General features: G+C 32.0%; 1 protein-coding gene across 6 annotated transcripts in view; it reads right to left on the bottom strand.

Annotated features, from left to right (window-relative positions):
* Nucleotides 1-25,700, bottom strand: part of BRINP3 (BMP/retinoic acid inducible neural specific 3) — a 378,045-nt gene that overhangs the window by 342,066 nt on the left and 10,279 nt on the right. For 3 of the 6 annotated variants that reach the window (XM_055233832.2, XM_055233830.2, XM_055233831.2), the window contains exon 2: nt 12,229-12,514. The exons of 1 other annotated variant lie outside the window; for it this stretch is intronic. In XM_055233832.2, the coding sequence (XP_055089807.1) occupies nt 12,229-12,464 (236 nt within the window). In that variant the 5' untranslated portion in view covers nt 12,465-12,514. Of the gene's footprint in view, nt 1-1,225; nt 1,490-12,228; nt 12,515-25,700 lie in introns of those variants that run through there. 2 more of the 6 variants (XM_063613753.1, XM_063613752.1) reach the window with 2 other exon arrangements.

Here is a 25,700-nt window from a genome sequence, read left to right as displayed (position 1 = left end):
TTTGGGAAATAGTTATGTGTGTTTCTTTAAGATAAGACCGTCAGCAAATAAGGCCACAGCAAAACAGAGATTTTGCTTATTTTTTAAGCCTTTGTTAATTTCTGGCTGACAGGAGAGGTAGTTTAATTAGTTAGCTACTAATATCTGTTTAAATGAGCTGCCAGGAAACTGTCTATCACAATAAGGATATGCAAAACCCAGGCCATTCTCTTTGACTCTTTTCAACTATTTCAAAAGAGAAGAGAATAGGTAGATTCCACCTACATGTAAACGAAGGGAGAATACTCAAAAGGTAATCACACACACGTAAATACTTAACATACTTTGGACACAAAATAAGAAAATCGGATTTAAATAAAACAAATAAGGTACTTACGTGTGTGTGTGTGTGTGTGTATTTTCTTCAAATGTGTGTGGTTATTTTGTATTTTCTTCATGCCTGTGTGTGTGTGTGTGTGTGTATAATTTTGGGTTTGAGGTATAGGTGCCTTAACAACAAACTAGTGAAATACTTTCAAATGTTGTGGAAGCCTCTGTAACTTTTTTTTTTTTTTTTTGGAGACGTAGTTTCGCTTTTGTTGCCCAAGGCTGGAGGGCATTGGCACAATCTCGGCTGGCTGCAAACTCTGCCTCCCGGGTTCAAGTGATTCTCCTACCTCGGCCTCCCAAATAGCTGGGACTACGGGCATGCGCCACTGCACCCAGCTACATTTTGTATTTTTAGCAGAGATGGGGTTTCACTATATATAGGCCAGAATGATCTCAAACTCCTGACCTCACTCGGCCTCCCTAAGTGCTAGGATTACGGGCGTGAGCTGCTGCGCCTGGCCAGCCTTCTGTATCTTGACTAAAAGAAAATATTCAGTCTCTACTAAAAATATAAAAAATTAGCCGGGCATGGTGGTGGGTGCCTGCAGTCCCAGCTACTCCGGAGGCTGAGGCAGGAGAATGACGTGAACCCGGGAGGCGGAGCTTTCAGTGAGCCCAGATCGCGCCACTGCACTCCAGCCTGGGCGACACAGCGAGATTCCGTCTCAAACAAAAAAAAAAAAAAAGAAAGAAAAGAAAAGAAAATATTCAAAGAACTCTGAGAATCTTTAAAAGGAACTGAAGAGTATAAAACATTCCCTTTCCCTAGTTTAAAGTATCTCCGCTACTGGCAAACAAAACGGACACTCTGGCAAACAGGGGTGTTCAAAGTTGAAACACAACCAGGCAGCCATACCTGCATGAGGGAGCAAAGGGTCACAGACTCTGCATTCCCGGAAAGATGTTATAAAAGTATCACAGGACCTCCCTTTCTGCATTTGGCTTGCCAAACCAATGTCTGTTATCCTTGCCAAGATAAACTGATAGGTGAACCATCCCCACCACCAGCAGTTGGAAACATCTGACAGCGACTTCTAGTTTGGGGCTTGGAAACCAACCAATCAGAACTTACCTACCCTGGCCAATCAAGGCTCAACTTGTATCAACCAATCAGGACTCAGCTGCAATGACCAATCTGAATTAAGCAAGCTTCATTCTTTCTATGAACAGACCTGATTTAAAATAAAATGGCTTACTAATATATTTCCTAGGTTTGTTTATATAAAAATAGTATGCTTTTTATTTATTTATTTTGATTTATTTATCTATTATTTTATTTATTTATTTTTTGAGACAGAGTCTTGCTCTGTTGCCAGGCTGGAGTGCAGTGGCTCGAACTCAGCTCACTGAAACCTCCGTCTCCCAGGTTCAAGCGATTCTCCTGCCTCAGCCTCCTGAGTACCTGGGATTACAGGCGCGCACCAGTAAGCTCAGCTGATTTTTCTATTTGTAGTAGAGACGGGGTTTCACCATATTTGCCAGATTGGTCTCGAACTTCTGACCTCATGATCCCTATGCCTTGGCCTCCCAAAGTGCTGGGATTACAGGAGTGAGCCACTGCACCTGGCCAAAAATAGTAGGCTTTTTATATTGCCTTTGTTTACCGGGAAATTTGGATAAATAAATGAATGGGATATTTAATAAGATACATACGTCCTTTGTGTCATTTTTTTCAACCAACATTTTTTAACATCTTTATATTATCACATGTCACGTCAGTAAGAGAAGCAAGTTCATGAATAAATATTACTAGTTAATTGGTGTAAGACTATTTTAGAGGCTGAATTTTATTGGATAATTATTATATCCTAAGGCAGATTATGGAACTATAATTCCTATTGAAAATTATGGGGAAGTTAAAAAATTTACTTTGGGGAAATTAAAAAAATAGGCAGCGTAATTTCAAAAAACCGAAAAACTTGCTACTTCTATAAAGATTGGCCTAATTATGGATATTGGATAAATTAAAATATATTATAAACCATAAATACTCAGTACACATTTCAGCTTTAACTTTAAAAGTACAATTTGAAAATGAGGGTCTAATCTTTTACTTTCATTCACAGGTGCTTATTAAAATGAAAGAGATAATATTATAACTTAATCTTAGGACTAATTTATTTAAACTCAATTAAAACATATTGTCATTAGCACTGCTATTTTATTTTTATATAAAAGCAGAAAGGACATAATGAATGTAATTTTAGAATCTTTTGTAACTCAGAAACATCATAATGCAAATCACTTTTTTCTCATTAAATTTCATTTAAATATGCTCGCGCATACACACACGCATGCGCATACACACACACACACCCACACACACACACACACACTCTCAAGAAAAATGTCAAGGAACCCTTCAAAGTGTTAAAACCCAGTTTTTTTCCCTCTAATTTTCAAATTCACATTTTTGGGACGGTGCCCATTAAAAAAATACATATTAGCAATACAAAAGCTCCAGAAGAGTGAAAACAAAAGAGAACAAGCCTGATAATTCTGGCAATTTCACTTGGAAGAAGACCACAGAGATAATGAAAATGAAGAATTAGAGTGCTTGGCAAAATGGGATTAGTTAGAGAAAAATAATCAAATAAAGTATTTGTTTAAATGCCAAAACATCATAATTGTTGTTTCCTATTCTGTAAATAATTGTGTTAACTAGCAATCTTGTTTATTTTGTCATTATAATACTAACAAACATGAATACACTATTAAACTAAAAATTATTACTTATAAATTGTTTTAATTATTACAAAAGCACATCTTTTTAATTTATAATAACGATTATACACATTTCTCATTAAGAACTGGCTCTTCTGACAGTGGATTATAGTTTCTAAACTATTTATATTTCTATATTATTTCTGTCTGAAATTTTCCCAATGGCAACTGTATATTTCAGTTGTGAATTATAATTAAACAACAAAAATTAAAACGTATTGTATGGTTTAATCTCAAAATTAGAGATATAGCAATATTGTTGAACACATGTATTCAAATTATTTTGGTTATTAATGTAGTTTGATGATTATTTAAAATCACTACCTAGAATACTCCTCTTAATTTATCATTGCACCAAGTGTGTTAACAGTTAGTGTAGTGATTTATAGTAAACCAACCAACTAGGGTAAAAAGCTTCCTTCTTACTATAGCTTCTTCAATATAACATACAAGAAATAGGAAAAAAATTAGATTGGTGGGGAAAAGATAAGTAATTACACAATATATGTTCCAATATACACAAAGAAAAGTATAAGCGTTTCTTAGATATTATTTATGAAGAAGTATTTGTAAGTGATTTTTGCAGATAAATGCAGATATAAGAATTAATCACAGTACATTTTTGTTTTAATGCTTTTAACCTATTTGTTCTGATGTTTCCATTTTGCTATTGATATCCAAAAAATTGAACTTTATAGCTCAAAGGATCTATAGAGATCTAGTGCAGCCTTAACTTTACAAATGAGGAGACTGAGGTCTGAGAAATTAAGTTATAAAACTGAGTGAATACAGTTGGTTTTTGTCAAAGACAGAAAAGAATACATGCCTCCTTGCTTATAGTCAAGAGGAAATATTTTCATTGGGATGAGCATTGGTCTTTAAATCCAGCATATCCAAATGCAAAGCCAGTGCCTTTGATGGGCGAACAATTGGCTTGCTCTAGGAAATTAAAGACAGAAAGATAGAAATAAAAAGAAAAAGTGTACAAAATTAAATAAATAAAACAGATGAAAAAGTTCTGTCTTCCATGTATCCATAATTTAAGTTAGAAGGTGATTTTAGTGCAATATCATACATGAAAGAGAAATTCAGGGACATGGGAGCAAACAAAAGTTCAGCGTGTTTTTCTTTTTATTTGTGAATATGTAAAATGGAAATTATTACAGCTGTTTATAGGAGTAAATAAGATAACATGAAAGCACCAATTACATAATGAAAATATAATATTTAATTTCAACCTCTTTTCCTTTTCTAGTATGGACTGATAGATATAGACCAGACTATTACCATATATATATATAGTGTAAAATAGCATATGTATACATATATATAGTGTAATTTTTTAACCATTTTTGAACATCTTACATATATATTTGTGAATAGCTTATTATACACTAGAAATAAGATGTATAAATTTTTCTTTAATTTCTTAAATAAGAAATGATTCGAATCTCTTTCCCTTTTCTAGTGTGGAAAAGGGAAAGAGATTGGAGTTAAATACTGTTTGATATATATGTACACACACACCTTTTGCACTATATATATATGAAATATATATATGTACGTACACACACACGTTTTGCAGTCTCTCTTTCTCCCTATAGCTCTCTCTCTATATATATACGACATATAGATTTGATCCCCAAACACTTCTGATGTATGTTATAGTCTGTATTTCACATACAAAGATGTTTAATTATAACTATTTTAAAAATTAGTGCTAAGGCTCAAAGGAGAAACTATGTTTCATTATTTTAACTCTGTTTTTTAACTTTCGCTTAAATAACCCTGGTAAATCATAATTTAAGTGACTTTTCAAATAAATTATAGCTCATCCTAATGTTTTTAATAACAGCTAATATTTTGCCTGATCATAAAATTTACACGTACTCATCACAAACAAGTGAAAGGGAAAACCTATAAAACTTTACACAAGAGATACCTCAAACATTTAGGTGAAATACTTGTAGACTTTGTAGTGTGCATTTGTATATATTAAAAAAGTAAGACCATCCTAAAATAATTAGAGCACTATTTTATGTTTTTAAATTTTTGTGTGTTTTGTTTTACTTAAATTTGAAGGAATACGAAAAAATTTCCTATTTTATTGAATATCCTTTGAAAATAAAACAATATGTAGTACCATTAAAACTGAATTCTCAGTTTTCTGAGGAAAGATAATTGATTTCTTTAAATTTGTATTCTTAATATCTAGTTTTAAATTTGCATTCTTAAGATTTTTGAGAATTTTAAAAATAAGGATTATTTAATTTAGTATGTTAAAATTTTTCTTTGTGGGTTAGAATAAAGTCAAATTGGGTATACATTGCATGACCGTATTTAAGATGCATATTACATATTTAGTGCACAAAATTCTATATATCAGTACAATTGCACCAAATTCTATATTTAAATAATCTTTTTTCTTATCACCCCTACACTTGGCGGGGGTGGGGGGTGTGTGTGGTCTATTTCATCCATAAAAATTAAAATCGCAGATTAAAGTTTCTTGTGACAATTATGTTTTTTTAGTTTCTCCTAGAAGGTCTACGTATAATTTACTATTCATTATATAGTGATATATGGCCTTAAAGAAAATTGATTATCTTTTTACTTTTTATGTTGGGTCTAACTTTGTCTTAGTTAACTTTGCTAAAAGTAGCATATTCAAAGAAATTTTTAAGTCTGATTATGATAATTATTTTTAGAGCTGGAAATATGTACACTTATTACATTTGCTATATTTTTGATTTTTCAAGTTTGATAAATTTTGCTATATTTTTTTAAATTTGCTTTATTTTAAAACTTTGCTATATTTTTGTTGTTTCAAGTTTGATAATTCTATCATTTTCATTTATTTTTAAACTTTTTATATGTTTGTCTTTATATGTAGCAGGAAATTTTCAAAATATACATGATGATTTTTACATCCACAAATTGTTATTGTTAAGGTTGGCAATAATATTTTAAACTTAATTTTTCTGGTTGGAAATGGAAATATTAATAAATTTGTATTTCCACTCTCTGCTTAATTTTTCTAAGGTTTTACTCAAATTCAGATCTCTAAGTATTTATTTATATCACGGGAGTTTATAAACCTAGGTCACTTAAACTTAATAGTTCTCTTTATTGTTAAATACTGTCTCTTCCAAGAATTATATTTTAACATTTCCTTGAAATTTTAAAATAATATTTACTATTCTTCATTAAACTCTGTGATAATTTTTAGTGTGAATTTCGTTTGCGCGGCCACATTTTGTTTTATTTGCACTATTATCACATCCTCCAAACTCCTTTTTATTTTCACCCTGTTTTTTTCTTGCCATATGGTCTTCTGTTTCCTACAATCTACTGAAGAGACCAGGCATTCATGTGTGCTTGTTTGTGTATGTGTATATCAGGGAGAGGGATCAAGAAGAGGTAATCTCTTCTACTGAATCTTTAATGTATTTATTTCTTTCCTTTAGCTATTTTGAAAAATGTGTTACCTTCTCCCTTCAGTAAAAGCATGGTCTCCCTACTGTTAACCTCATACTGTCACATAATGCAAGTCCAAAGCTGCTATTGTATTATAGCACGTATATATATGTATGTAATATGTATATTACTGTATTATTTTATTTGTTATGTGGAATAGAGAGGGCTCTATCAATATGTAGATTTTGCTGAAACAGGATGTGTTGATCAGTGCCTCCAAATCGTTCTTTGGTTTGCAGGAGACTGCACTAATATGAAGTGGTTTGGGCTTAATTATCAGTGTATAGCTGAGGCGGAATTTACTCTTACATTCGAAAGTCTAGGGGAAACAACATTAACTACATTAAAGGCTATTCCTCTCCCTGTTGGTAATTTACTTCTGAAAGTCCTTGTTCATTGTCATAGATATGTAATCATTAATATTAGTACTCATATATTCCCTTCTAGAGTTGCCAAATTTAGCAAATAAAAATACATGGCAAACAAATAAATTAAAATTTAAATAGACAAAATTATTTTCTGTTTATTTTTTGGTTTAATTGTGTCTCAAATATTACATGGGGCATCTTTATTTGATATCCTCCTACAACATCATTCTTGCCACGTGCCAATTCCAAACATGGTGAGAGAGACGTCATTTTACTGTGACTACATCTCAAGGTAGGATCCTGTGGTAGAGAGGGAGCTGCAAAGTTCCTACTAGGATCCAACTCTGGGCTTCTGAGTAGTTAGCTGATGGTAATGACACAGCTTCCTTCTGTGTTTAGGGTAGGTGCCTCCTTTGTTGAGGCATTTGGGTTAGCTCATCTGAAGTACTAAAATATGTTTTGCTAGTCTTATAAGAGGCTTATAACTACTTCAATGCCTCTCATATTCTGGCAGAAAATTACATATTAACAATAATTTTCTGTGTTGTTATGAGTTTTCATTTTCCCTCCTGATAATTAATATAGTATTTTAATAGGAAGTTTGAAGTGATTTCTATCTGGATTGCTACTTTAAAGACATTTTAAACCAGAATCCTCATAATTTTTATTATAGAAAATTGTACATTTTTAAAAACAACTCTTTATCAATAAATACTTGTCCAATTCTTATTCCCGATGAAAAATACTTGTATTTTAATTCTTAATAACTTGTATTTAAATGGATTCTTATGTATCCCAATATTATGAAGTTTTTTTCCTCTGTTTACCTCTAGAATCTTAATATTTTTGCCTTTCCTATTGAGATCCCTATTCCATATAAAATAGGTTTATATATATGTTATGAAGAAAGGATTAAATTTCTGCTTTTCTCATATGGATACCGATATAAAGAAATATTTATTCAAAAGTTCACTCTTTCCCACACACGATTTCATTATAATCCTGTCACATATGAAGTGACCATATAGTGTGGTTTAACTTTTTTTAGACCATCCTGTCTTTCCTTAGTCATTTTTTAAATATAATTTTTTTCAAGGAACATGACTAAAAAGACCAGTAAGACACAACATTCATCTCAATTGTCTCCTATTCTCAGATTTGGAGTATTATTTGAGTGCTCTGAAGAAGCACACCAAGTTGTGATAATATGACATGTCTGTATAATATTTTGAAAAATTATAAGAAAATCAACATCATTTTCCCAATAACTCACTTACTCATGTGGTTAACCAAAGCATGGTAGAAGTTACGGAAAGAAAAAAAAAAAACATTTTTGTTTTGAGTCATCATATCTGAAGATTTACCTATGTGAAATGTTTATTTTATGATAATGAAAATTGCCAGCCTATGACCTTAGAACTCGTATCAGTGGTTCAAGATAACTGCATCTAAGTTTGAGCCACTATAATACATTTTGGACATAATTAAGAAAATTTAAATATGAGCTAAACATTAGATGACAGTAGAAAATAATTATGAATTTTTTTATCTACAATAATGGTGATGTTATGTAGGAGGATGTCCTTATACTCAGGAGATGCAAGACGAAATATTTTAAAGTGAAATCTGTAAGCTACTTTCAAATAGTAGAAACATAGACACAAATAAACACACACCAAAATACCAAAAGAGAATTGAAACAAATTTGGAAAAATGTTAATAATTGTTTTGTCTAGGTTGTGAGTATATTGGCCTTTATTGTACTATTCTTTGAACTTTTCCAAAACTTAAAAAAAATTAATAATAAAAAGTTGAAAAAGTTGCACACACACAAAAAAAGTTTGAGCCACTAAAAATGAGTCCCTTGTCTAGAGATCCTCTAATGTATTAAAAGAATAAAGATTTCCATGGCCTGGAGAAGATTATACATATCCTGACAGGCTTACAGCCTGAGGGATAGTGTTTCTAGAATACAACTGCAAACACAAGGCTCCAGCTTACTAAGGCACCAAGTGTCCCCCTGTTCTATGCGGCACAGTAGACAAAATTTCTCCAGGAATAGCTCACTTTCTGAAACTAAAAACACTTTTAGAAATGCCTTTTTTTTAAATGAGGCAATTTTTTCAAAACGCCTTATTATTTTATTCGGGAACCAATCTGAGGATATTGGGGAAAATAGTTGGAAATCTAACTTTTAATATTTGTCCAAGTAACAAGTTATGTGTTACCATTCTCATTCTAAATCTTCCAACTCAGTGACCAATCCACAAATTAATCATCTTTTAAGTCTTAGTGTAGTTTCAGATACAAATTCTGTAAATAACTTTAAATATACACAAGTTTAAAAACATAAACGTAAGTTCTATTAGTTGACAAAAACACACTTTTTCAAACATGATGACAATTTTTAAAAATCTTAGCCCTAGCTATAATTTTCACAATTTTTGTTTGTTGTGTCCTTGCCGTTCTATATTTGGAGTGAAAATAAAAATACGTTGCTGGAGAAGAAGATGAAATGAAGAAAGACAAGTGAAAATAGATTTGGCCTAATTATTTTAACAGGTTTGATATGTTTTACATTTGTAACTAATGGCTTTCAGAAACAATGTCAATGCAATATTCCCCTAGAATGTGTTGATGATAGTAATAATAAGCACTAGTAGAATTGGGCTGATCGCTTTAGGAAATTACAATCTTTAAAATGACAAATCAAACACTTAAATATGGAAAACATTAATTTTCCATCTATGTGTTTTAAGTACTCACAAATTCTATATTTTTATGGCAAACATTAATGAAAGATGAACTCTCTAAAATTATTTTTGAAGACAAATATTAAAGACAAAACTCGCTTTACTAAAACTAAAGGAACCCTAATGAATAAATTATATTGTTCATTTCATAGCAACTATCAATAACCATGGCATCATTTGCAATGCTTAAATGATTTTATAAGAAGTTATAACCTAGCTCCATTGTTTATAAATGGATTTAATATCTTTACATGTTTATTCAAGCCACAAAGGTAAAGACATAGGAAGGATAAGTAGACAGGGCTAATGAAGGTCTTCAGGAAGTGAGTTGCATAAAAACCAAACAGAATATATGCGCCTTGCAAACAAACCTCAAGGCACTTTTGTTCATTACCTTTAACATCTGTGATCCAAATAATGCCTCTTTCATTCAACCCAGCACCTCTAAAAACATGTCAAGCTGGCCTCACACGGTGGCTCACGCCTGTAATCCCAGCACTTTGGGAGGCCGCGGCGGGCGGATCACTTGAAGTCAGAAGTTCAAAACCAGCCTCACCAACATGAAATCCTGTCTCTACTAACAATACAAAAATTAGCTGGGCGCGGTGGCCGGCGCCTATTAATCTAAGCTACTTGGGAGCCTGAGGCAGGAGAATCGCTTAAACCCAGGAGGCGGAAGTTGCAGTGTGTCAAGATCAAGATCGTGCCACTGCACTCCAGCCTGGGTGACAGAACAAGACTCCGTCCCAAAAAAAACAAAAACAAAAACATGTCAAGCCATGTTTGCAACTCACAGCTGATGGACTGATAAGCTAAACCACAACAATCACACATAAGACAACACCTTAGACCTCCAGATACAGATGCCAATAAATCACAGAGACATGCTCTGGCATCAGTTTGTCTGATAGAGTGTTAAAAATCCTCTTGCAGAGTGCTAAAATCTAACACATTCTTACAATCCTAAAATCAGGTAGCTTCACTCAATCTGTGAAGAAAAACTGGCTAAATCAATAAACACACATAAAAATAAATGAACCCAGAATCATAAAATGTTTACAATTTCTGCTGCATTTCAGAAAGAAAATCTTTAGTAGTATTCTTTTTTTTTTTTTTTTTTTGAGACGGAGTTTCGCTCTGTCGCTCAGGCTGGAGTGTAGTGGCGCGATCTCGGCTCACTGCAAGCTCCGCCTCCCGTGTTCAAGCCTTTCTCCTGCCTCCGCCTCCCCAGTAGCTGGGACTACAGGCGCTCGCCACCACGCCCGGCTAACTTTTTTATGTTTAGTAGAGACGGGGTTTCACCATGTTGGAAAATGGTCTGCATCTCTTGACCTAGTGATCCGCACTTCTCTGCCTCCCAAAGTGCTGGGATTACAGGCGTGATCCACCGCGCCCTGCCTCGTCATTTCATTTATTTAAAAAATAGAGTAAATCTTTTCGTTAGGCTTATGACAGTGTTATGACTGCATGGAATAAGGGATTTCTTATTTTTGAAAAGGCAAAGCAATAATTGCGTGATGCTTCATGGAACTTGCTCAGGACACTCAGTCTCTTCTGTAAATATACATTGCTGATAGGATTTATAAATTTCTCATAATGCTGTATAAATGACTACAGACAAACATGAAGCACAGTGCCCTCTGGTGCACATACAACATAAAATAAAATATTTATATAGGAGTATCTACATAGATACAGACACACAAAAATACACAACAAATGTGCTTCTTCATAAATGTTAAACCAATAACTAGGAATTGTAAAAGTCTATCACCAATAAACAAATTGAAGTGATAACTTCACAGAAAATGTTCTTCATGGCATAGATCAATATAATCTAATCCATCAGGCAACCACTTGTACACTCTTCTACTTAATGCATTCATGGGACTTCAGGTGAACAGGCAACCTTTGTTGGATTTAATATATTACTCTTTTTGTGTAACTTATTTAGATTTTAAACACAGAACATTGATAAATGTTAAAGATCATATATTTTAATCCCATCCATTTCTTTGATCTTTGCTATCATGTCCTATTTATCTGCTACTTGTTTTTATTCCATTGCTGTTTCCTTTAGCTTCTGAACGTACAATTACCTTTCAGGTAAAAAAGGATGAGGTGACTCAACTTCTCAGTGACTAGTAGAAGATACCATTTCCATTTAGGCTGAAAAGGTAACATAGCATTGTATAAGGTAGAAAGGAAAAGCAATTTTTAAAATTTCACTTTAAAATTTTGGCTATTTAAAATAAGAAACTCGGCTTCCAAGTACATTGCCATTTACTTTAAGGCAGTGTAGCATGCTTAAATTTGGGAGTGATAGACAAGTGGTCACCATTATCTGTTTTTATCATAATATATTAAGTCTATAAGAAATACTTTTGAATAGTAAGAAAACATTACTATGGTGCATGGTAAATAACAATCCTTCTGATAATAACTCTTTCCCGTCTGAAACTTTCCCTTAGAGAAACTTATGTATACACAACCTTCAAGGATGATATTTCTGTAATTGCTTTCCCTTTGCTTCATACCTGTATATCTTGTATCTTGTGCTAAATCCCTGCCGGCTTCTGTCCACAAAATCTGTGTATTCCTGTGAGCGATGGAAGGGTCCCTTATCAGAGAGGAGCCAGTCGAAGGGGCTTGTGGCATGCTGATCCGAAACAGCAGCAACCGCTAAAACCCAGCAATGAAGACTCAGTGCTATCCACTCCCATAGAGCCATCAGAGAGAACAATTCAGCACCAGCTCTGCTTCGCCATATCATGCTTCCACTGGGGATTTAGAGCCTTCATTCTCTTAGCTTTCCCTCAACACCTAGACAAAATACACAGGCAATTAGTTAACTCCTAGAAGATTCCTTTCTCTCAGTTAAGGTGTTGAGGTGGCTAATTTTTAAATTTTAATCTAATATTATTGTTTTAAATTAGTATTATCAGAAGTTAATAAAATACAAACCAAAATGATTTTTTTAGAGCTGTATATCTTTTGTTCTTTGTTCCTTTTTTATATTAATGGAAAATAAGACACTGAGTCATAACAGACTTTGTTGTAACAATTTTATTCAGTGGATCATTAAAGCCTATTGAGCAAAAATCAGAAGTTGAATGTTTTATAAAGTTGGACTGATACAAGTAAATAATTAATATGTTCCAGTATTTCATAAATTGTGTTACAAATTTTAATACTAGATTTAATTTTATTGTATAGTTATTTTAGATAAATGCGTTAAATGAAGCAAAGATATTCATGTAGTTATTTCCATAATCTACATAAACACGGAGTAAAACTGTGGATTTAAGAATACATAAATATATGTATGTATATGTGTGTGTACCTAGTATAGATATATAGAGTTATAGAGACAGACATAGAGTGAGACAGAGAGATGATAGAAAGACAGATTGATAGATGAATAGATGTGTGTGTGGGAGAGTGGATGTGAGGAGTACTGTCTTTTCTCAGATTTCTTTTCATTATTCTGTTAGGAAAATCTGCATATCTGATTATTTAAACAGAATCATAATTACATTATTTCTAGGGTCTTTAAAGATTTAAATGGGCATCTGTCTTATTCATAAGATAGTCATACCTCCAAAATTATACGCACATAAATTAAGTGAATGCACATAAATTAAGCTAATGCAGACTATTCATAGACTTTGAATATAGTCTTTGAATATGTAGTATAACCATTCAAAAAAAAGTAATAAGATGTATAATCCCAATATGGTACAGTGTAAGACACTTTATACAAAGCTGCTGATGCAATGTCTATATGCTACACCAGAAAATTCTAAAAATATTTGAATTCAATTTTTCTTTCTATCCTCTTCAACTTTTCAAACTGTATTATTCATAGCACATAGAACTACAGAGTGCAAAGATTCTGACTAATGAGAAAGGTTTACTTGTGTGAGTTCTTACTCAGCAAACGTCTTTAGAACAAAAATGAAGATTTACAGTATTAAGTAAGATATATCAGTAATAGTAGCTACCATGTTTCTCTGGTATTTGAATAAGAACATTGGTGGTTTTGTTTTCCTAGCCATAACCCCATTATTTATAATTTAATCCTAAACTATTTCTATCTGAAAGATATAGAGAAATAATTTTGCAGCTCTGAAGTAGCTCAAAACAGTGATGCAATGAGTGAACTCTTAATATCACAATATCCTTAAAAGGACATTACTCACATACGAGTTGCCTCAGTTATATGAGTTCCTCACTGAGGGGATTAAAGCATACCCTCTTTACAACATAGGAAGCCTTACAAATGAAGACATTTTAAAAATGATTTTCTATAAGCAGGAATATTATAATAGAAGAATTTTGGAATAGGAGCTTGGAGATTCTAGGCTTTTTTCTATTATCTATATAAATGTACCATTGTCAAGTGATTCAACTTCTAACTTTGATCTGCTGAAAAAATATTTTTATATTTTTTCTTATGAGAACAATATCATTTATTTTAAAATAATTATAGCTTACTTACATTTATAAACACAATTATTCTTATGTGTAGTAGTATAGTATAATAATACTTCTATGACTAAAAAATATTACTCATCTTTGTTAAACACACTATTTTTATTTTGCTTATCATATACATTCAAACTGGTAAAATTTAATCATTATTTTTAGAATATATAATTTCTTAATTTAAATGAGTAATTTTTCATTTCATAAAGACAGAATAAATTATTCAAACACACTACTTAAGTCCATATTACATATATCATCTGAAAGGATATATTTCTTAATTGTATAAAACTTCAGTCACACCATCTAAATGAATTTATCTTATTACCAAATGTAGATGTGAACAAGAATATTATTGAAAAAATTCAAACAGTACTTATTTCATTCTAGTAAATAACTTGGAAAACAGTTCTTTGAAAATGAAATCAGATTTTCTCCAAACCCAACAACAAATGTAGCAAATTAGGGTATAACATCAAGAGACAATATTCATAGTGGTTAAAAAAATGGACTCTAGACCCAAACTGCTAATGTTAAAATTCTAGCCCTGGCCGGGCACAGTAGCTCACTCATGTAATCCCAGCAGTTTGGGAGGCCAAGGCAGGCGGATCACCTGAGGTTGGGAGTTCAAGACCAGCCTGGCCAACATGGTGAAACTCTTTCTCTACTAAAAATATACAAAAATTAGCCAGGCATGGTGTCACATGTCTGTAATCCTAGCTATTCCAGATGCTGAGGCACGAGAATTTCTTGAACCTGGGAGGCAGGGGTTGCAGTGAGCTTAGATGACTCCACTGCACTCCAGCCTGGGTGACAGAAGGAGACTCTGTCTCAAAAAAACACAAAAACAAAAACAAAACAAAGCAAAACAAAAACACCCAGCCCTTCTACTAGCTCTATAGATGTTTGACTTTAGGTGAGTTACTTAACTTCTTTTGTGCGTCAGATTCCTAACTATTATAGAGGTCACCTCATCAGTCTGTTATAAAAATAGAGTGAGTTAATATTTGTAAAACCCCTAGAATAGTGCCTACCATATGGTAAGGACATGTGGTAAAGTTTCAAGTTATATTTTAGACTGGTATGAAGCCATGCCATTATACACCTTAAAATTAAACCAAACGTTTTGTACTCACACACATGATTTTTGTAATACACAAAGTGTTTTAAAAGTAGGATACGGTTGACCTAGATGGCATTTGAGGTCCTGTTCTACAATTCTGTAATTTTTCAATAGGTGAATTACCCAGAACCACATTGTTATCACTTTCTTTATCAAATGTGTTGAGCTTGTTTCATAGTCTTCATATCCCCTCATTAAAAAAGACTATATTGTGTATATTTAAGGTATCTAGCATGATGTAATATGGTTACAATAGTGGAACAATTTAACATATCCATCATTTCACATTGTTATGCATGTTAACATATGGAAGATAGAAAGGTTTTCTTAAATTTTGTGCAGAGAACTACCTAAAAATATTACCAGGTAATTATGAGGTAATTATCACATAATTTGGGGGTTTAATTATTTCTGTGTTTTCTACTTCTGATTTTGGGAATATGTTCCCCACTTCTGTACAGAAATATTTTTTTCTGAAAGTTTGTTAATGCATAGGAAAGTCAATCCTACCCCAAATTAAGTTAATTTTGGTGATATCTTAAAATCATTGTATTTGTAAGAACTTTATAAAGATATTTTGTAATGAACAAATTGAGATATCCCAGTAAAGTTATACTGAAATAGTGTTTAAGAACTTTTTTCACGAGTTACGTGACAGGGAGAAAAGTTATAATAGAATGCCTAAGGCAAGGATGTAAGCTTCTAGCCATCTTTAGGGCAAGTGGTCATTAAACTCAATATTCACCATCAGAAGAGCTTCATTACGTGGTTTGCCACAAAAGTAGATCATCGTACATTTAATTCATATTTTTATGAGTACTAATTTATGAATTATTACTAAATGACCTTAATTGGTTGCTTTATTTGGTTTGGGTTATAACCGTATTAATCCATGTGTCAGAGATGGTTTAGTAAATAGAGTTTGTTTGTTACGATGTAGTGTTAGGATATTTCGAGGTGACAACTGAGGTGAACAGCTAAACTTAGATATACTGCCAAGAAAGAGAAATCACAAGTTCCAATGAAAGAGGGTAGACATTGTTAAACTAATAATGAATTTATCACTTTTTCTATAGTGTGGGGAAATGCAAAATAGTCCAGAATTTAATATTCATAACCAAGAGGCTAAGTGGCCAACTAAGGAGATGAGAACATCAATGCACAATATTTTCTGGACCATGGGAGAGTGATTTTTTATAAAAGAGAGAAATAAAAGAGAATGAAGAACAAAAAAAAAACAAAACATTAAAATCAATACAAAATTAAAAACATGAGTTTATGTTTAAAACATAGTGTTTAATTAATAAGTATTTATGGGTTTTTTTCATAAAAAAGAAGTCATAAATATTGAAATATCTGTTTGAAAAACAGATATTTAGTATAGGTCCTATTCTTAAATTCTTTCTCACAAAAAAAAAAAAAAATTCACTGTGAAGATCACCTCATGATACAAGTTTATTTGCAAATCCTCAATGGCCTTGACAATCTGTGCAGAAATAAAATACATCAAAAATATGTTACATATATACTAATGTATACTAATGCATATAATATATAATAAATGCATAAATAATATGTGTATAATATATAGTCTATATATGATTATTCTTTCTTACTAGCTGTCAGTAGTCTTATTCCAAGGTGGTGGTACCTTACTTTTATCTAAAATAACTGATATATCATATATATTTGAAATTCATAAATATTGAAATTTATGAAATAAAATATTTACTATAATAATAAAAGTGAATTTCCAGTAGAACTGAAACTACAAAGATATAAACAAAATATTTGCAATCACTGAATTAAACTTAATATCCTTTAAAGTGGTGGGTCATGTCATAGCGGTGCATCTTTTAAACCTCAGTATCTTATTATCCACAACCTAATTAGATGTCCTGTGATAATTATTACTATTTGTTAAACTATTAACATTGCCAACTGTATCATTTCTTTTTTTGTATTTGCATTTGGACTGATTTTTGCTGCTTACATATCCAAAATATTCTCTCAGGAACTAAAACCTGCTGAAGAACTTGAATATGAAAAGTCATTTTGGAAAATCATTGTATCAAACATATTTACTTTCATTTTGAATAATGTAGAACCCATGGAAAACTGAAAGACTGATACGGTAAACTCTTACATATCTGTCAGCTAGAGTCACCAGGTTTTTTTTTCTACCATATTATCACTCTGTCTCTTTTTCTCTTTCCCTATCTCTCTCCCTCTCATAAATTTTTAAGTATTGGACAAAGGTATAAAGAAAATTGGCTGATTTGCCCAATGTCTGCAACCATTCTCTAAATTTCTTCTCTTGAGCAAATACTATGCTGCTCTATAAAATAGTTTCTTAACATTAATGCTTACTAATACTGAAGCTTATAAATGTAAAACTATGAATCTTCAAAATAAAATATCCAATACTCAAAATAACTATTTAAAAAGTCACATTCTTTCAAATAATATGATATGTATTATTCTATTAAATCTATTAAATTATAAATGTTAGAATCATTTATTATAAAATAAAATATTTATATGTAGTACCCCAGAATCTGTTTAAAATCTATAGCATTATATAATGATATATAACTATAATAATTTTTTTGATTATACATTTAAATAAATACTAGCTATGAAATAAATGAATACTAAATACATAATTGTGTAAGTAAATAAATGGTAGATGAGTTAAAAATATTTTAACATAAATTTTCAATACTTTTTCCATAATGGTTTATTCATTGTTTCAATTCCAATTTGGTAGAAGTAATAATGTAGAAAACCAACATAAAAAAATAAATCTTATTGATCAATTGCAATGTGCAAAATATCATGATAAGTTTTGAGACAGAGGTGGGCCTTAAGTCTTAGTAAAGATAGTGCTTCTAGCCTCAGGAACTTACCGGTTTAGGAAGGCCATGTGGAAGGCAGGGCATATTGCCTGTGGTCATTTCTATTAGAAAACAATTCCTCTGTCAAGGAAAACTAAACATTCTCCAAACTTTTTCTGGTTTTCTTATCTCACTAAGTGATACTTCCATCTACTCGAATTTTTTTTTTTTTTTTTTTTTTTTTTTTTTTTTTTTTTTTTGAGACGGAGTCTCGCTCTGTCGCCCAGGCTGGAGTGCAGTGGCGCAATCTCGGCTCACTGCAAGCTCCGCCTCCCGGGTTCACCCCATTCTCCTGCCTCAGCCTCTCCGAGTAGCTGGGACTACAGGCGCCCGCCAACACGCCCGGCTAATTTTTTTGTATTTTTAGTAGAGACGGGGTTTCCCCGTGGTCTCAATCTCCTGACCTCGTGATCTGCCAGCCTTGGCCTCCCAAAGTGCTGGGATTACAAGCGTGAGCCACTGCGCCCAGGCATCTACTCCAATTTTTAAGCCTAATCATGACTTTCACCTACCTTCTCATTCACATATACAGTCCTCAAGTTCTGTACATTCTTCCCCCTAAATATAAGATTTACCACTTTTTCTCCACCCCCATTTTACTTGATCAGCTCATAGTATACGCTCAACAATACCAACTTTGCCTCTAAAGTGTATTACTGCGATAGCTTCATGACTAGTTTTCCCACCAGCCATGTGGCTCTATCCAATCTGTTCTTTTTACTACAGTCAGAGAGATCTTACTAAAAAGTTAAATCTGAACAATGTAAATCCTTTACCCCCCAATTAAGTAATGACTTTTGTTTCAGGATATCTGATCTCTTTAAAATAACTTATAAAATTATCTTCCCTTGCTTAACTCTCTATCCATATCTTTCTCATGTATATGTGCCAGGACAGTTATTAACCAAACACCGACTTTGTTTTCCAGCCATGATCATATACCTCATCTTCACCCCATTTTCTCTCCAAGATCTTAGTTTATGGCGGTTCCTCTGCCTGAATGACTATTTCGACTAGGATCTCTTCATCTCCCTAACATTGACCTTAAAACCTCAGACTAGATTATCATTTGATTCATAAAGCTTTTCATGACCCTACAAAGTTGGTTGGTCATTTTTTTATGCTCCCATTACTTTCCCTATGATGGTACATTTACATGACATATTTGTTTGCATGTTTGCCCTATTTCCCTGCACGTCTCCTTTCCTCCAATTAGATTAATTTTGGGAGAAAAATAATTGTTCCTATCTTAATGACAACAAAATAGTCACCAAAGTTTCTGAAATAAACCTGCATAAATAAGTATTGTTAGAGTGAATGAATAAATGTTGATGAAATAAGTACTAAATTAGGGTGCAACTGATGTTGTGATATGGCTGGCAAGACCATGTCATAAAAATAAAATTTATTCTTCATGGAAATAGAATCTACAGAGAATCTGTATCTGAATCTGCATCCGAGCTGAGTGTCAGGATGAAAATAGCTTTGGCAGTTGAAGAAAGGGAGCGAATTGAGTTATGAGGTAATGATTTTTAAGACCAGATTGTAAACATATATTGACAAGCTCAAAGAGTATCAAAGCAAAATATTCTTTAATTTTTATTTTATTTTATTTTGAGACGGAGTTTCGCCAGGCTGGAGCGCAGTGGCGCGACCTCGGTCACTGCAACCGCCTCCTCCCAGTTCCAGTGATTCTCCTGCCTCAGTCTCCCAAGTAACTGGGATTATAGGCATGCACCATCATGCCCAGCTAATTTTGTATTTTCAGTAGAGATGGGATTTTACCATGTTGGTCAGGCTGGTCTCAAACTCCTGATTTCAGGTAATCCACTCACCTCGGTCTCCCAAAGTGCTGGGATTACAGGCATGAGACACCATACCTGGCCCAAAGCAAGATATTCTTAATGTTAAAAAATGTTAAGTTCAAAAATATAAAGTATTATTATTGATTATTAGCTTTGGACATAACAATACGAGATTATCATATTATGCACAACTGGAAAACTAAGGACTTTTTCACTTATGTTCTATAATTCAATTTCTAAAGACAGAAACTATATATGAAAGTCAAACCTAGATCCTAATCAACAAACAGCCAAACCAAAATCCTCCTCTAATTGAGGAGCAAAGCGAGAATTTAAAGAATAATAATAAAGAAACAGGAATTGAATAGCCTGTTCCTCTCCATTTGGAAAATCGTGCACTAGGATTATTTGATTGAGGTCTCCCTGACTACCTGGGGGGAAAATAAAGAAAGTGATGATAAAATGAAATGCTATTTTTATTTTCTTCACAACAAAATTAAAAACCTTTTTAATCTTTTTCATATACCAACCATTTCACGAAATTTTCTTATTTCAGTTCTCAGCAGCACAATGTAGTATATATTAAGATCTTATTTGTACTCTTGAAGTCAAACTGAATACCATAGTGTTCCTGTTGTACTCTACTGTAACCTAAAAATAACCAATTGCAAATTGAAATTTATTTCTTAGAATTTTTGAGGTCACCTTTTATAAAATAAAAATTTCAAATGAAAGAATACTATTATCTCAAGCTATTATAAGCAAGCAAGTGTTCTGAATAACTACATACTATGGGTTTTCATTGAGTGTTTGCTTTGTATAGTTTAATATTTTGAATTAAAGTGATAGTTTAAATCTACTAAATGTGATTTAATTAAATATATTTTAAAACACGTACTGAAAACTCAAAAATTAGAAAACTTTCTTCTCATATTATGTATGATATTTCTTGGGTTGAAAAGTATAATCATGGCTAAACTGGATTAATTCACATGTCTGCACCTCAGAAAAATTGTAAGATTAATCCAATAGGCTTTGATTATTCAATCTTATTATAAATTGCTTTATAGTACTACTAAAAATAAGACAATTCAACCCTTACATAGTTGGTGTCTAACAATGGGAGACATAATAAAATTTCAGAGAAATGAGATGACACTAAATATTTTGCTAAAATGCAATCATACAATTTTAATTAAATTCAGTTTTTTCATGTTCTCATATAATACATAATGACAAGGATATGAGGGTTATTTCTAACAAGTATTATTTTAAGGGATAATAATGTGAAAATTCAGAACTACAACAAAAAAAAAAAAGAAAAATTAAACATCATTTGCCAAGAAATATCCTGGGTACAAAAAAAAGTTTTAAAGACATTGCTCTTTTAGGACATCAGTCAATACTCAAGTATTATATTCCATGAACATATTCAAACATAAATAAATAAGGTAATACATTATCTTTCTCCATGTGTAAAAATATGGATTTTCATTTTTGAATGCTCACAAATTCTATATATTCTGTAGTCAGATTAGTAAAAGAATGAGAGCCTCATTATGCAATAATTTGCATCATTGCTTTTTGGTAATGATGTATAACTTCACACTTTAGTGAAATACTGATTACAATCTATAACTTTATATTTCAGATAACTTCAAATTGTTCTTTCTTAATCTATACATTTTTTATTTAAAGGTAATGAATTTTTAGATAGCGTAACAAACTAAAATTTGCTACTGTATTTTCTAAAGATGTCAGATAATTCATCAAGATATGAAATCTTGCTTTGCACAATGTAGGCCATTCGTCCTATAAACAGGTAGGATTTTGCTATTCTATTTCTATACTCTAACAAGAGTATAGAGAAATAATTTCTTTATCTTTGTCTTCTGTTGAAATAAACAATAATATGTAAAAATGGGAATAAAATAATTCTGAAATTTAAAAAGACAAATTATCACTGAATATTTCTAGAAATTATAACAAAAATTACATCTTTCAAAAAGTAAAAGAATTTGTTTTTTTTTTAAAAAAAAGAAAACTAAAAATTAGTGATAATCCTTAAAGTAAAATGGTATTTAATTCCAAACATGACAGCAAACTGAATTTATCTAATGAGGGGCTAAAAAAATGACAGAAATGGATGTTTATTTGAAATAGAAATCCCTTTTGAATTTCAAAGACAATTATGTTGGTGTATTAATAACTACCTTAAATTTTTTGAACAAGGTAAGTCATAAATTATTAAAGTAAGTAGAGACTGGATAGATTTTCATTCATGAATCTTGTAAAATTTTACAATATGCCGTTGTTATTCTTTTTAACACCTTTGTTCATATGACCAGATTATGAGAGATTTGCTGGCAGTTATTATGTTTACGTAATCCCTGGAGCCCCTACTATGTAACACACTGTCTTAGGCGTAGTAACTTTTTGGAACAGGTACTGAAATGAACTCCTGTTTATTTTTTAACTTTATAAAGAATAAATATTTTGGGGCTGCTTTATTATATATGCTTACACTAGCAGGAGATTTCCATTACATTAATGTGTTAGCAATGCATTATTATTGCACTTTTTAATTTTTCTATTCTTTTTTATTTCTTTCTCAAAATAACTGAGCTTCCTTGTCTTCAATCATATTATACCAGTTAATACCTACCTTAGAAATACATTCTTCTAGTCATATAACTCTGCTAAATCTGTGTTCCAAAAGATTATTATTCTTGTTTATTTTAGCTGATCAGGCAATATAGTGCCCTGAATTACAGCTTTAAGTGTTTTCCAGCTTAATGAGGGTTAGTATTCCTCTGAGAAGTGTGTACTGCTAAGGAAACTAATCTCCTACTTGATCCTGTCAATACACTCTTGTCCTACCAATAAAAAGGAAGTCAAATGCTAATACCTAATGGTAGAACTGATTAGAAAAATGAAGAGAAGGTAAATTCCATTCCTTGAGTCGGCCCAGCACATAGAGTTAATTATTCTTAAAAGCCCCAAATACAAGAATCACCTAGGTTTTCTGATAAATATAAAATATCATGGTGTTTCAACGTAGATGATCATATAATAAAATATCGTTGTAAGATTCAGATTGTACTTCATTTTAATTCATAAAGAAATTGTCAGGCACTAAAGCATGAAGTTCAAATGAAAGATGTTTAGAAAGTATATTAGATTGGAAAATCTAATTTTAATATAAAATATAGGGAACGCTTTGACAAAGACTCTTTTCTGGACCCAATTCTAGTCAGGCTCCTGTTAACTCAGTTCTCAGGCCCTGACTTCTGAGCTTCTGCATTCGTCTCTATGTTGTCCAATTTTAGCAAGAATCCTGCAAAGTCAGTTTTATTTGAATCTTCACCCTTAATATATGATCCACCTAGATATCTGATTGGGTTCCTCATTCTCCACTATCCTGAAGGTTATATCTGACCACCCTGGCCTGTCTTTAGCAAGAATCCTGTTAGATCAGTTTAGCCAGAATCCCCTCTTACCCTTGATGTTTTCTCTTAGTAATTTTCCGTCCACTGATCCCCATCCTGCTCCTTGGCTATAAATTCTACTTTCTCTTATTGAGTTCAGAGTTGAGTGAAACAGCTCTCTTCCACTTACCAAACCCCATTAAAGTAGCCCACCTTGAATAAACTCTATCCCACAAGTCTTTAACAAGTATTATGAATAATTTTTTTATTAACAGCTTCAGAAAATGTATAACAATTAATATATTTTACTACCAAAACAGTAAAACAGAAGACAGTTTAAAATAAAGATTAAAAGGATATGGAGAAATGAAGTAGAAATGTTAGGTGCAGATATCAAGATTTAACTGTTGCTATGACTGGCAACATGATTTTGCCTTTCCTGGCAGAATCTAAGAATAGAAAGTGTTCCACTTGCAAGGATAATAAATGCTTTTTGTTATTAAAAGAATTTTGTCACGTAAGTGTCAGTTTAAAGAAAATGTGAAGAATATTGCCCCTGCACTTTTGGATAGTGTCCTCAATTTCAGTTTTACAAAGTTTTTTTTTTTCTTTAACAACAATCTCAAATAAAAACTAAAAGTATAAAAATGGTTCAGCAAAGATATTCATACGGCTCTAAATAATGGCTTACTAATATAATCTAAGAACAAGTCTCAATACTGGGACAAAGAAATCTTGGAGTTTGGTAACCAAATGGAAATCTCTCGATCTGTAATTGCTCCCAGGCTTACCCTGGAGTGAACCAGGCATACAAAGTGAAATGAGCTGTTTACTTAGAAGTTATTTTCTTGAGAAGCATGTACTCTGAAATCACTGACAAAGAAATATTACATTGTAATATTACATTTACGGAGCTTTCAAAGATGGTTCAGTAAAACTTTTTACTAAGATAAAAAGAGGTAGTAATTATCTAGTCCATAGGAAAAAACTTTCAGAATTTCAAAATAATAATCTTCAGTTTCTTTTTTTACCAGTTTCTAAGGAAATGAAAATGTTTCAACATTTTTAACTGAGGAATGTGTGTTACAAATATTATTAGTAAACCCCTTAACTTGTCTTCTTACTGGTTACAGAAGTCATTCAATTCACATGGTAACAATTTCATTGTAGTTTAGGCAACATGAGGCAGATTTGTTTCTGTTTTATACACTAATCTGTCTGTGGCACCAACAAGAGAACTTGGCATCTAGAAGGTCCTAAATAAATGGAGTTTATTAATAAATAAATTGAATAAAAATAAATTTGTAAATAAACCCTTGTAATGTTAATCTGATTTTTCATTAATTATTATAATTTTAAAAAAATTATTGGAAATGTTTCCATTAAAAAGAAGCCAACATATTTTGGAGATAAAAAACACAACAAACACAACAACACACAAAATGCCACTAAATCATCACTCTGAGAATTGTTATGACTATTTTCAGAAATGTCCTGGTTTCTCCATTTCTCTTTAATAGTTATTCTTTAATACCCTACATAGAAAATGCATTCTTCATTGACTTTTCTCTATAATGAAGAATTAGACAGCCCTCTTCTCTCTAAGAGAGTTATATTTACAGTATCAAAATTGGACATGTGTGCAAATTAAATGAGTGACCAGGCATTAAATTCGATTTAGTAGATTAATTTAAAAAAGTGTACTGCAAATAGCAAAAAACTGTAAGCATTTTATGAGCAATGATTACATCTTTTCATTGTTTTGTTCCCAGGGTTTACACCAGTGCACATAATTCATCATACATCTAATGTACCTTTTTTTAAAAAAGAGTCAAAAACAGAAGTGATCTACAAGAAGCAAACAAAACTAACACCAAGTATTTAAATCTTTATATGCTGTTTTCCAATTGCCTCCTTAAGTGCCATCTAGTAAAGCATGTCAGAACTCTGGATGTTTCTAATTAAAGAATGCCTCTTTAGCAATTAACCTTAGCACAACTTACCCAGTTGACAGAGAGGCTTGGACAGCCCAAATTTTAACCCAGAAGTTAGCCTTATAATGTCTCCAAAAGTTATATGGTGTCTAACTAAGCTTTCTTTCTTACAATAAGCATCTACTTTTATCATTCCCCAATATACAATTTTGAAAACACTTGATATTTCCAAGGACCACTTGTCAATACTTTAACTTCTAAAATAGCCCAAACTGCTTCAAACTCAAAAGGTTATGAGATACTATTTCAAAAGAAAAGTGAACCATTTTTAAAA

Source organism: Symphalangus syndactylus, chromosome 19 (assembly GCF_028878055.3).
Source record: "Symphalangus syndactylus isolate Jambi chromosome 19, NHGRI_mSymSyn1-v2.1_pri, whole genome shotgun sequence".
NCBI classification, from domain to species: Eukaryota; Metazoa; Chordata; class Mammalia; order Primates; family Hylobatidae; genus Symphalangus; species Symphalangus syndactylus.
Note: the sequence above shows the minus strand (reverse complement) of the source record. Positions and strands in the feature narration are given on the sequence as shown.